Raw genomic sequence first — 13,476 nt, forward strand, 5'->3', positions numbered from 1 at the left:
CATAAAACATCGATAAGAAGGGAGGAAAATGAAGAGCGATGAACAAAATCTTGAAAGCAAAGAATATACTTACGTGTCATGTTCCACTTCTCAGGAAATGACATATGATCTGCTGGGATTAAATTCGAGGTCTTCACTCGGACAAAGCAGCCTAACAAGCCTCGATCCCGATCTTTGTCGATGCTCGAGAACGGGGCCTTACTGGCCCGACGACCAAGCTTGATTAGTCCCCCTCGATAAATCCGGGGACTATATAAGGGCATGAGATGGTCGAGGGTGAAGGGATACCCCTCGATCTTGCTTACAAAAAAAATGGAGGAGAATTACTATCCTAAAAAAAAGGATAAATTTGACCAAGGGTCACCTCGTACCTCTTACAGAAGGCAATAATGACCGGGTCCAAGGGACCCAGCGTAAAAGGATAAGTGTAAAGACTTAAAAATCCCTCCATGTGGGTTGTGATGGCTTCCTCAGGCTTGGGGACCAATATGTGCTTATTAGCCCAGTTGCAATCTTTCTTGACCTCGGAAAGGACGTCCTCGGTGATCGAGCAAATATATCTCGAGACCAGCTCACACCGACCCAGTACCGAGGAGGGCTTCTCGGTCTTGAAATTAGCACCAGTCAGGCAGCCCCCGGGGATGAACATTTTCAGAGGAGGTTCCGGTGCCGGTTCCTCTGTAGCAGCAGATGAAACATTTTCCTCTACAGCCGGTCGCGAGGCAGAGGTAGTTTCTTTTTGGGAAACGGATTTTGAAGTTTTCGCCATTTCTTTGATAAATGAAATAAAGAGAGGGAGTTAAAAGATTGAGCTTGATGGTTTGGAATAAAAACAGAGTTGAAGTTCTTATAAAAGGATTTCAGAAGAGTCAGAAATTTAATGCTCGGAAGTGTTGAAATTCCTAAAGGTACGAGGTGGGGAGGTTTGAAAGTAAAAGTTTGAATGAACTAATGATTGGCTATTTATAGCTTCCCAACGACTGTTCACATCTGGGAATGGCCGATCGGCAACTGACGAGCATTTAATGCCATTAAGACTTGACTGACGAGACGTTTTGACTGTTTTGTCGTTTCTGTCACAAAATATCGAAGTTGGGATCGGAAATTAAGTTCATGCCGTTTTTCGTCATCTACTCTCCGAAAAACTAGGGGACTATGTGTATACGGTCGAAATCGAGCTCGCCTACGACTTGGTAGATTAGGTTTGGAACGTGGCAACTAAGGAATGAAGATCGACCTCGAGTCCCACCGAGCTAGGACCCGAGGTCGGAACCCGTGCCTTTGACTAGCGGTGAGTCCGATGTCGACCTTAGCCTCGAACGATCTTGGAGAGACATTGTTGAGATAACTAACGGGAAGACCGAAATATCTGTGACCGGTCGGATATTGCGGCAGGAATCTCGGCACGTATCAATAAGGAACCGTCAATCAGCAAATTAAGAGATTTTTTACCTTCTATATAATTGTACCTAAAGTAGGACTCCTCTACTATATAAAAGGGGTATGATAATTCATTGAACATATTGTAACACGCATCCCAAATAATATATTGTTATTGTTAGTTCTTATTATTCTCTTGTCATTCTGTTCTGATGTCGATAAAAGCACTTTTGGCTCGATGGCGGCTAACCTTCTAAGGCTAAGACTGTTCAACTTGTGCGTTTTGCATTTACTTTTTCATTATTTATTTAAATTTTAATCTGATTTATCATTTTGTATCAAGTTAGATCACGTGTTCTTAAAATCACATACAAATTTAATTGTTATTCGATTTTGAGTGTAAATAGTTAGTTTGAATCATTTTTTGGTTCAATTTGATTTGTAGATTTTTCAATAGCACCCTGTAGGGGACGTGTTATTTTTTTTTTTTTGGGAAGAAAAGAGTATTACTCCTATAATTTATTACCTAATGAATAATGATTCCAACCTCCTGACCTGTGATTCCTTCCTGCATCTCCGTTTCCCCAAAATTAAATCAAAAAAAAAAAGGAAGAAAGAAAAGGGCTATCACACTCTACGTTTGAGAAAGCTCCACAGTCTGTCACTGCTTGTAGCAGCTTCTTATTATATGAGACATTGATTCATTGTCATTCCCTATTGTGGGTTGATAGTATGGTCGTAATATGATTTTAAAAAAAGGTTAGCAGAAAAATCAAAATCAAGTAGCTGTAGTTATGAAATTTTGGATGTATAGTTGTGGGGTATTGGCTAATAATCCCCAGAAGCAGCAGCATTTCTTGTTTAGCTGTTGTTCGCGGCGACTGATCTCATGTACCAAATTTTGTGGGTTCATGTTGTTTGCCTTAGGCTTGATTTCACTTTTCACTGGCCACGTCGCATCCAATCTTGAATGGTACTCTCACCCACTCCTCAAACCTTCTTGGTTCTACAATCAGGTAATCTAAACAGAAATGCTCAATTAGCTTCATTTTCACTGTATTTATATTTTTCTCAAAATGTTTTTGTTTCGACCAATTTAGAATGTAGCCAAAATTTGATTTTTGTTTCAAAATTTGACAAATTATTTCAACTCTTTTTTGCTTTTGGGTTCGATAAAATACAAAGGGAGAGTTCAGAATCTCATGTTATAATGCACCTAAGTGTGTGGCCTAGTGGTCAATGAAGTGGGTGAGAATCGTGAGGTATCAGCTTCAAATCCCACCGGAGTCAAATACTAGGTGATTTCTTCCCATCTATCCAAGCCTTGGTGGATAGAGTTACCGGGTACCTGTTGCTGGTGGAAGTTGATAAGTATCCCGTAGAATTAGTCGAGGTGCGCGCAAGCTGACCCCGGCCCGGACACCACGGTTATCAAAAAAAAAAAAAAAGAATCTCATGTTATAAGTTTGCTGGTGAGTGATCGAATGATTTTTTATCTGTTGGGACAATGATGAATTTCACTATTCCTTTGCTATCTGGCAAGAAGTTTATAGGAAAACTGAAATTTATGGCTGCAACACTAGCTAGCTGCTATGAAGGTGGAAGATTAGTTTTCGCTTGCCTATCCAGGTGTTTTGAAGCATCACATTTCTGTTATTTGATACTATATTTTAGGATGGAGGTGCACCAATTGATATTTGGAAGTCAAGGTATTCCGCATCTTACTTTGGATGCAGTGAGAGAGGCCCTCGTTTTGCTTGTAAGTAACCGCTTTTCGTCAGATACTCAGTGTCCTAACTGTTTATGATGTTACTACTCGTATCACATATTGTTTTTAGGCAACATTATTTGGTTGGTCAAAATCTGAAAGTGAGGTCTTGAAGGTTCAACTCGACGCTTTTGGCATCTTAAATGGGTTATGGAAATCGGTATTTATATCTTATATCATGATTTCAACTAAAATGTTATGATATACTCTCCAGACAATTATAAAAAAGTAGAGTACTATGTTTGGAGGAAGAGGCTGGAGAGAAAATTGGTTACTTTTGGGTATGGTAAATATGTGAAGAGAGTTGACTTGCTGGCATCCTACTTTTAAGAATAGATGGTTTTTAGTTCCCACGCCTTTTCTCATTTTTCTTATATACGCTACTTGCACCTGCTATTTGTTGCTTGATTTGATTTTCTTTCCAACAAGAAGGTGAAAAGAAAGTCAATGAAAAGCAAATTTGCTAAGTTGCCTGATCTAGTGTAATTTTCAAAATAATATTATTCTTATCTTCACTCTCCCATCAGTCATCTTAAAGGAAAGAGTAGCCTTATTGCTATCTAGCATCGTAGTTGATGTGTATAAGTGAGTAAATTATTGTTCAGGTCTGCCATTGCATTGGATTTTGCTGCTTTTTGTTATTTGACACAATAGGAGTTAAAACATGCTTATTTAAAATACTTGACAAGCACTTGCACTTAGTTATTGTTTTAATTGCCTAAAGTCTTTCTCCTGCCTATTTAGGTTTGAAGTTCACTTATATGCTTCTGTATCTCTCTTCAATTTTGGTGAGAATAACTTGGACTCTAATGTTTCCGAAACGAAATGTAGCTGCTGTGAGTGTGCGATCTTCAAATGGATATCTACTTATTGCAGCTAGCGGAGGACTCAACCAACAAAGGACTGGAGTAAGTATAATGTTCTTGACTTGATATAGTTTATCCACTAATCTTTGGCATCTCTCAAGCAGTTTTCTTTTGTATTGATAAGTTCTCTCAAACGGGTTGCTTTTGCTAATTTCATTTCTTTATCTCAGTAATCTAACCTTTGGAACCTATCTCGTGCTTACCAGATAACTGATGCTGTGGTTGTTGCACGGATTCTTAATGCCACTTTAGTTGTACCTGAGTTGGACCATCATTCATTTTGGAAGGATGATAGGTTGGTGGGCATTTTAAAGTTACTTTTGGGAGTCTGTCTATTGCATAAGTTCATAGTGGATCATAATAGCAGAAGCAGTTTGACTCTTTTTTTTCACTAAGATATCCTTTTAACCTGCAGTGATTTTGTCAACATCTTTGATATTAAATGGTTCATCTCATACCTTGCAAAGGATGTCAGTATTGTTAAAAGAGTTCCAGTGAAGGTCATGAAGTTAATGCAAAAACCTCCATATACCATGCGCGTTCCAAGAAAATCAGAACCTGAATATTACTCGGACCAAGTATTGCCTGTACTTTTAAGGAGACGTGTAAGTAAACAAAAAGCAGAACAATTAATACTGTCTTTTATCATATCTGTTCAATCATTTACTCACCTATACTAGCTTCTGTTTTCTAACCGTAACCTCATATTTCCCAAAAAACTATAAGTGAACTTTAGGGAATGTGGTCACTCTTCTGGGTTTATTGTTCAGTGAGCTGTTTAGGCAGTCAAGTTGTAGAAATCCTAAACTATGGTCTATTTCAGGATGCACACATCTTTATGTTTCTAGAATCTAACGGAGCCCATGTATGACGTAGCTATTCTCAATCTCAGAGATGTAATGTGGCACAGATAAAGCATGTATTGAAGCCATTGTTCTGGAGACTAATGGTGTTTCTACTCTCTCTAGGCATAGTTATATCATGGTATGGTTGGAGCACTTCTCTTGTTCTAAAAGCTCTTTCAGATGGATTATGTTGAGGTCATAAATTTACATGATCATAACATTTTATCATGTTTATATAGGTTTGTCTTGAAAATGGCATGCTTAAATGGAGGATATTTTAATTCCCCTGGTTAATGAGGTAGTGGAATAGTCAAAATTGAGTGGTTAAATTTACCGGGACCATTAAAATGAATCTAATATCTGCTTTACCTAACTTAGAAAACATGTTTAACAATCAATCGACTTTCCCCATTCATAGATTCATAGTCTCATATCCATTGGATAAATGTGTATCATACTTATCAATTGGTGATACATGCCGGATTAGGGCGCTTGACGAGGATGATTTTCAAGTCAACATCATAGCATTGGAGTGCTTTAAAGGGGTCAAGATCAAGTGTGGCTATATTAACAATTTAGGCTAGCTTTGTAATTTGGCTCTACATAGCTTCCTTACTAGCTTAAGTGTATTTTGGTCATTTAGCGTAACTAGCACTCTAGTATAAATAGTTCCTTACTCATCTTGAGGAAAAAGCTTGTGATGGATTGATAAACAAAGACAAACCTTGAGAGGTTTAGGGTATCTTTATTTTCTCTTTATTTACCATATTTTCTTAGATTATCTATGTTAGGTTAATCTTGTATGAGTTCATGTTCATACTCTTGGATTATCTTATGTATTTGAATGTTAATCCATTGTTCTAGTTAATATATTTACTATGGGCTTTGAATTTTATTCTTTACTTGGCTTAATCCGTGTTTCTTATTCGTGCTCTTCATTGATTGGTGTTCATCATAGGAAATTCAAGGGGTTTAACTTGTTCGTAGTTAATTCTTGTCTTTCTCTATTTTAAACCCTAATCTTCTATCTTTTTGATTCCGCGTATTTTGCAATATCCATATTTTCGATACGATTCCGTATCAATTGGTCTACCTGGTCATCTAGGAACCATATTGACATCATACAATCTCTTAAATGTTATTTAAAATTCACTGCAGCTTTCGTTGTTTCAGTTATCCTTCAGTCTATAGTAACAACTTCAAGACGTGGAATTTAACAGTTGATGAAAGAACACACATTTTATGAATTTATGCTCATCGAGCATACAAGTCAAAAATTGGTAGTAGAAAGTGGATGCTTCTGCTCATGTTTTATTAATGTTTGATCTCCAAATTGTATGCAGGTTCTTCAGTTGACAAAATTTGATTATCGGCTTGCTAATGACCTTGATGAAGAGCTGCAAAAATTGCGTTGCCGTGTGAATTATCATGCCTTAAAATTCACTAAGCCCATAAGGAATCTTGGTCAGAAACTTGTAGTGCGTATGCGAAAGATGGCAAGACGTTTCATTGCAGTTCATTTGAGGTTTGTTTGACTTACTGTGTTTGAAATCAAACCTTAGTCTACTATCTGTTTAACTTTGCATAGCAATATTACAAAGCAAAGTCTGAATTGTGGAACTGAAAATTAATGCTGGAACTTTGAGGATTTTGTGTTTTGTAAAGAAAGAATTTGGGAATGAATTTCTCAATTATTCCCTAAAGCATGTTGGGGTTTAAATAGTGTTTACAAGTAATCCTTAAAAGTAAAAGAAATTAATTTCTATTCCTAAATACACAATCACAGGGATGCAAAACTTTTCTTGTATTTACAAGGAATGTGATCTCGCTGTATTAGCAATTTTCTTAATAAGGAAACCTTCGTATTTCTTAACACTCCCCTGCAAGCTAGAGTGTGCATATTGTATTCTCCTAACTTGTTGCAAATATACTCAGTTCTGGAGCCATGAAGTGACTTCGTAAGAATGTCTGCTTGCTAACAAGTCACTCGAGCTGACAAAATCTCTCACAACGCTCTTTGACTCAATCTTTTGTTGAATGAAATGACAATCTACTTCTATATGCTTTGGTCTATCATGAAATACTGGGTTTGAAACAATTTGTATGCAACATGATTGTCACAGATCTATTGCTTTGGTGCATCTCCTCCTCATCTCCACTCTTCAAAAAGTTGCTTTAGCCATATAAGCTCACATGTAGCCAAAGTCGTTGCTCGGTCTTCTGCCTCTGCACTTGATCTAGCTATTGTATCTTGCTTTTTGCTTTTCCAAGATATTAGATTTCCTGTAAAAGCACACCTAGCAAGAAATAATATCTTGGAAAAGCAAAAAGAAAATCTATCTTGGAAAAGCAAAAGGCAAAAAAGCAAGGTGTAGTAGTTAGATAAAGTGCAGACGCAGAATACCAATTAAAAAAAGATACTATTAGATTTCACAATACCCTGAAGTAAATCATCTCTTTGAAGGAGATCCAGCCCGGTCTGCATCAGAGTACCCAATAATATATGCATGTTCCATATCCTCATACAACAGACCCTATTCAGGTGAACATTTGGTATACCTTAGAAGGTGAATTTACTGTATTTCAATGACATTCACAAGGAGTTTGGAGAAACTAGTAACATTAACAGCCAATGAGATGTCTGGTCGGTAAGATAATTATGCTTGTCAACCAATCTTCGATGATAAAGGGGTTCCTTCAAAGGCTCCCTTGTGTGAGAAGAAGCTTAGAGTTTCAGCCCACAGAAGTGTCAATAGGTTTGCAATTCATCCATTACCTTAATCAATGTAACACACGTAACACTCCCCTGAACGCCCATGACTGGACGTTTGGTGTGAGAACAGTATAACATGGGTATCCAATATTGGATAAACCAGGAATATTGATGAGCCTTGCTTTGTTAGTATGTTAAGAATGAAGAGAAGAGAATTTGGGAATGACTTTCTTGATTATTCCTCCAGCATGGTGGTTTAAATAGTAGTTACAAGTATCCTAAAAAAGAAAGAAAAGCAATTCCTCCTTCTAATTACACAATCATAGGGATTCGAAATCTTTCCCATGATTACAAGTAGGAGGGTCTTGCCATATAGTATACAATTTTCCTAAAAAGGAAACCTTCCTAATTCCTGATGGAGCTGCTGTCTGTCATGAGAATCCTGTATACCTTCTCTCTTCTTTTTTTCCCTTCAAAATCCTCTCTTGTTTTTAAAAGTTCCAAATCCATCCTAAGGTGGCAGCGGAAACCAAAAAGTGATTATAGGAAGGAGGGGGGTGTATTGGCTAAACCTCCTTGTACCTAAGTGAATGAATGGTAAAACCCATTCTTTTACATTTGAAGCTTAGAGAAAAATCTGATTGCCTTCCTAATCTGGTGGGTTATTATTCTGAATAATCTTATTCCATTACCAAAAAAAGAAGAGAAATTCTGAATGATGTATAACTTCCTGCCGAATATGATATGGAGATTTGTTTGCTCAAACCATGTAAGCATTCTTTCATTTATATTCATAATTCTTAAGAATTGCATATCAACTTGAGATCAAGTTTGTATGCTCTGGGGAAGGATCATAGACAATTAAGGGATTAAGAGAAATCCTAATTAGTTGTTGGGTAACAAACACTTAAAAAACGTAAAATGAACTGCAAGATCCATGCTTTCTTTTGCTGAAAGGACAAAACGGTGTTTTGACCTTCTGACTTGATAGTACTTGAATATCTGTGTCAGCTAAGTGTTAGATGTGTGTTTAGATTACGAGTTGTACCTGTTATGCCTTCACTACAACAACAACTACGCTTCAGTCCCAAACAAGTTGGGTCGGCGATATGAATCCCCATTCCTTTCATTTAGCTCAACTCATATCATCATCATTATCGAAATAAATAAAAGTGCAAGTAAAAAAGATAAATATAATAATAATAATAGTAATAATAATAACGTGTGTTGTTATATATGTCTGTTATCCAAGAGAGTTCCTTTCACATTTATGCTTTCCATTGGCACTTAACGTGTGTTGCTCTGATACATATATATATTTCAGGTTTGAACCTGATATGCTAGCATTTTCTGGGTGCTACTATGGCGGGGGTGATAAGGAAAGATATGAATTGGGTGAGATAAGAAAACGATGGGCCACTTTACCTGTAGGATTTCTTTCCTTAAATAATTATGACTTTGTTCTTTACTACTTGGCAATTTAGGCAATTTTACTTCTGCTTGATCAGATTAAGGATTTTTTTTATTGATTAAGAAATTGAAAGTCTCAAATCACTGGTCCTGTGGAGAAAGAGTCTTCTCAGAAATGTAAAGTCCAGATCTATATGTTTCCCCTAGATTGGGGAAGGGTGGCCTATTCCTATTTGTTTATTATTGTGTCTATCTGGGATCTTTGAGTTTATCAATCTATTGCCATGTCATAGAACTTACAACTGTTTTCTGGCTCATAGCCCTTCATTATTCTATTTGAGTATTGCATGGTTCGAGGACACTGGGATTTGAAATGCTTTCTTTTTCTGGAATAACTTGGAAAGATGAAATATGGTTTTTACAGGAGTAATGAACAATTACTTTACAACCATATCTTTGTTTTTGCATTTGTAGAAGAAATGTCCAAATACCACTAAATGTGGGTCTTAGTCTTATATGCTTAACATAAGTCATCTTATTTTTTTCTAAAAAGAGTGCAGTGCAGACTGGTACCCCTCCCACCCAACCCAAAAAAGTAAAAACCCTCCTTTCCTCGTTTTTTCCTTATTCAACTGGACCTCGTATGATCTGTATACCTTATCGCAAAATTAAGGTTTTCCATACTTTTTGATAACACATTTCTATTCAACTTGTGGCTTCAGGAGCTGAGCCCTGATGAAGAGCGAACTCGAGGAAGATGTCCCTTAACACCCCACGAAGTTGGGCTTATGCTGCGGGCGCTTGGCTTCAAAAATGACACATACCTTTATGTTGCATCTGGTGAAATATATGGTGGAGAAAAAACTCTCCAGCCTCTAAAAGAGCTGTTTCCAAACTTTTATACCAAAGAGATGGTTGCTGGTGATGAGCTGAAACCTTTTCTTCCTTACTCTTCTCGTCTTGCAGCAATTGACTACATTGTATGTGATGAAAGTGATGTCTTTGTCACTAACAATAACGGGAACATGGCTAAGATCCTTGCTGGTAGTAGGTGAGGCTCTTCTTTTTTTCTTTTTCTTTTCAGCACACTTACATATCTAATTAAACATTTGTTCAGAGGACACCTGTTTTTTGTGCTTAGCATGGTACGTGTCTACTTCGTTGAACTAAGTTTGTCTAAGCTAAGCAAAAGGGAAAAAGGAATCAAGATTAAAGCGCATTGTGCTATCGGTCCATGGTTAAGAAAATTGAGCAAATTTAGTGGCCTCTATGTCACGAAATCATGTTGAATCAGTTAATAATTAGTTATTTGCTTCAAGAGTTTATGTCGTAAACCAAAATGGAATTGTTTCTTCTATTCATCGTGTCGATTAAAAAAATTTCAGGAATTTAAATTTGGTTGCCTAAACTTTGTCTGAGAGTTCTATGACTTTTAAACTTAGTAACTAATGTGGAGATTAAGTTTGCTGATTCTAGAACTTTCAGATTAGTTGTGATTTAAACTCTAGCTTATTTCTTTGGAAGCAGGTTAATACTGGAAGTAAGTGTTCAATTTCAACATCTTTTAGATAGATAGTTGCAACTCAGAAATTTTGTACATTGAAACTTCATTACAAATAATTTCTATTCATGTTCCTATCTTCTTGTTTCACCATTGAGCTAATTGTTTTCTTTCTTCATCATGCCAAAGGAGGTACATGGGGCACAAGAGGACCATCAGACCAAATGCCAAAAGACTCAGCGCTTTGTTCATGGCTCGAAATAAGATGGACTGGGAGACATTCTCCGGAAAGGTCAAATCATGCCAAAGAGGATACATGGGAGAACCTGAGGAAATGAGACCAGGGCGTGGAGAGTTTCATGAATTTCCATCCTCGTGTATCTGTAAGACACCATTCAACCATTCAAATGTCATAAACAGATACAACGATCATATTTCAGGAAGTAATCCAACTCTGCCGGAGTCACAATATAGGTACATAAGCAATAGCAGTGACCTTGACGAGAAGAGCTCGGAGAAATTTCAGTAGAGGAAATTTGACAGGACATGTAATTGTATTTAAAGAGGATCCTGAGGCGTTGGTTCAATGGTAGGGACGCAACATGTGATGTATGAACTAAAAGGACATCATGGATTCGAACCATGCCATGGACAAAGCCTAGTATTTATATTGGGAGGAGGGTAGAGAGCCAGAGAGTATACTCCCTGCAATTTTAGACCTTGCACGAAATGGAGTCGGGTCAGAATCCTACAGAATCTTTGTATTAAAAGAGACTGATTTAATCCGATTATATGAGTTACTCAGGGGAAGTGTTGTAGCATTGTCATATTGACATGGTCCTCTAGAATTGGTTGCGACCGCCTTCTTTTGGCAGGACTTGAGGTTGTCTAGATTTGTTTTTTTGGTTCACCGCTGTTTTTATAGAAAGCGGATGTTGATGTGCTACGACTGTTAATATATATTTTTGTAAGATATGTAGAGAACAAAGAAGAAAAAGAACTTTGATCTCCATTTATATGCATCCTATTCTGTGCAGTTACCACTGTTTACGTTGTATTCTGGTGTTTATATCTCTTTCTCAGTATAGCATTTGATGTTGAAATCAATTTCATCTTATTCAAAGGGTTATCAACATGTAATGCACCCTACCAAGATTAGTTCATTAATTGGTACACTCGTACCTTATTCCTTCTTGATTCCATTCATGTATACAGATTAGGCGCTGACCGCTTGCATCAGTCTGTAAAATGTATATTATTATTGTATGTGTTCTAACATGCATCAAAATAATCTGACATTCCAACTCCCCAGCTAAAGTAAATCATATATCCAGGCTACTGGTGTAAACCTGCGAACTTTGCAAAATGCAAACTTCTGATAATTTCGAAATTATTCCTGCAATTTTTATCCAACTAGATAGAGAAGTCATTTAGAACCTTTTTGGGGTAGAACATTTAAGGACTAGTTCATTATGGACATCTACTGCTTAAATTTTAAGTGGAAACATCCAGTCCAAATATTTATCTCTAGAATAAATGTACACACGAAACATCACGCCAGCCATCCTACCTGTTACGCGGCGCCTTCCTGAGATTTCTTGGAAGAACGACGTAAGGTTAAGCAACTGATATTCGTGTAGTTACTATCCGCCAACTGGGGTCCCCTCCGTACGGTAGACGAAATTGTCAGTGTCGTACGGAAAAATCAATGTCAGAGCAATTGAGAGAACAAAAAAGAGAATTGAGAATGAAAAAAAACTTGATTGCATTAATGAAAACTATTATATGAAAGGAACACGATGTCGAGGAGGAGAGACACCGGTACAGAGAATTGCTTGCTTGCTAGAAAGTTTGATTGCTTGACCCCCCTAATAGTACCTAAAAAAATAAACCAAAGTTACAGGACTTGACATAACTAAGCTAGAAAGACATAATGGAAATTCATGAAGTAAAACTACTCTATATTTACAATAGAAATGACATACATTTCTACAAAGCAGAAGCAAGTCCGTTGGCAACATCCTTGTCTTTAGCATCAGAGTCTGCGCGCGCGGCGCTGTTGGCATCTGCCTAAGGCTTGGCGCTAGCGAGGGCTATCGGTGGGGCGACATAGGCACAGACGCGCTTGACACTTGGCACGGCCAAGACCACGGGGCCGTGCATGGCGCTAGGCGTTGGGAGGCTTGCTAGGACACCATGGGGCGCGTCCAAGGGGTCATGGGACATGCATGGAAAGCCACCCATGACATTCTCCCCCACCTGAGTTGGCGACATCTTCGGCGCCTTACTTGCAAGATAATCTTCGATCATGCTCTTGTAGGCTTTGAGGTTTGTTCCCCTCTCCCAAGTATTCTCCTCTGCATCAAAACCCTGTCATTTCACCAGGAACTCTTAGATCTTTCCTTGAAGCATGAATCACTCGATCATCAAGAATAGATTTTACCCTCCTTTTCCCGATTGAATTAGGGCCTCAAATACTGGGTATTGTGAGTTGGCTCCGCGAAGGATTCTCCATGTCTTCCCGAAAATGTTTCAAAAGGTTGACATGGAAGACTAGATGAATTTTCCACTAGGCTGGGATATCCACCCGGTATGCAACTTTCCCAATGCATTTCTCAATGGACAAGGGTCCAATGTACTTTTGCAATAGGCGAGGATCATCGACCCCTGCAAACAAGTACCGCTTTGGAATTTTCACCATCACTTTGTCTCCTACTTGATATCCAACAAAGCGATAATTTTGATCAGCATATTTTTTTATCCGCTTCTGGGCTTTGATAAGATAGCTCTGCACTATCTCCAAATTTCGCCTCCATTCCTTCGAGAAGCTAGCAACTCGAGGAGATTTTGACATATTTGGGGCATTCACAGTATGTGGGAGTAGCGGTTGCTGTCCGATAATAATTTCAAAAGTGCTTTTGTTTATACTAGATCTCTTTTTTGAATTGAAACACAGTTGAGCAACATCCAAAAGCTTCACCCAATTCTTCTGC

General features: G+C 37.8%; 1 protein-coding gene across 4 annotated transcripts; it reads left to right on the plus strand.

Moving 5' to 3' along the window:
• The first annotated feature begins 1,906 nt into the window (after positions 1 to 1,906).
• On the plus strand, positions 1,907 to 11,528 carry LOC107817942 (O-fucosyltransferase 29-like). 4 transcript variants are annotated; one of them, XM_075244603.1, is made up of 10 exons: positions 1,907 to 2,396; positions 3,055 to 3,139; positions 3,980 to 4,056; positions 4,221 to 4,309; positions 4,430 to 4,619; positions 6,203 to 6,384; positions 8,897 to 8,999; positions 9,705 to 10,033; positions 10,673 to 10,866; positions 10,958 to 11,528. In XM_075244603.1, exons 1-10 carry the CDS (start codon positions 2,175 to 2,177, stop codon positions 10,963 to 10,965), a joined length of 1,479 nt encoding a protein of 492 aa, XP_075100704.1. In that variant the 5' UTR covers positions 1,907 to 2,174; the 3' UTR covers positions 10,966 to 11,528. The 4 variants fall into 4 exon arrangements, with proteins under 4 accessions (XP_075100704.1, XP_075100703.1, XP_016499325.1 ...); XM_075244604.1 differs by adding an exon at positions 2,566 to 2,852 and having other exon boundaries at positions 2,259 to 2,396; positions 3,893 to 4,056; positions 10,673 to 11,528; XM_075244602.1 differs by having other exon boundaries at positions 3,893 to 4,056; positions 10,673 to 11,528.
• Positions 11,529 to 13,476: the final 1,948 nt, after the last annotated feature.

This window comes from Nicotiana tabacum, chromosome 22 (genome assembly GCF_000715075.1).
Source record: "Nicotiana tabacum cultivar K326 chromosome 22, ASM71507v2, whole genome shotgun sequence".
In the NCBI taxonomy this organism is placed as follows: domain Eukaryota; kingdom Viridiplantae; phylum Streptophyta; class Magnoliopsida; order Solanales; family Solanaceae; genus Nicotiana; species Nicotiana tabacum.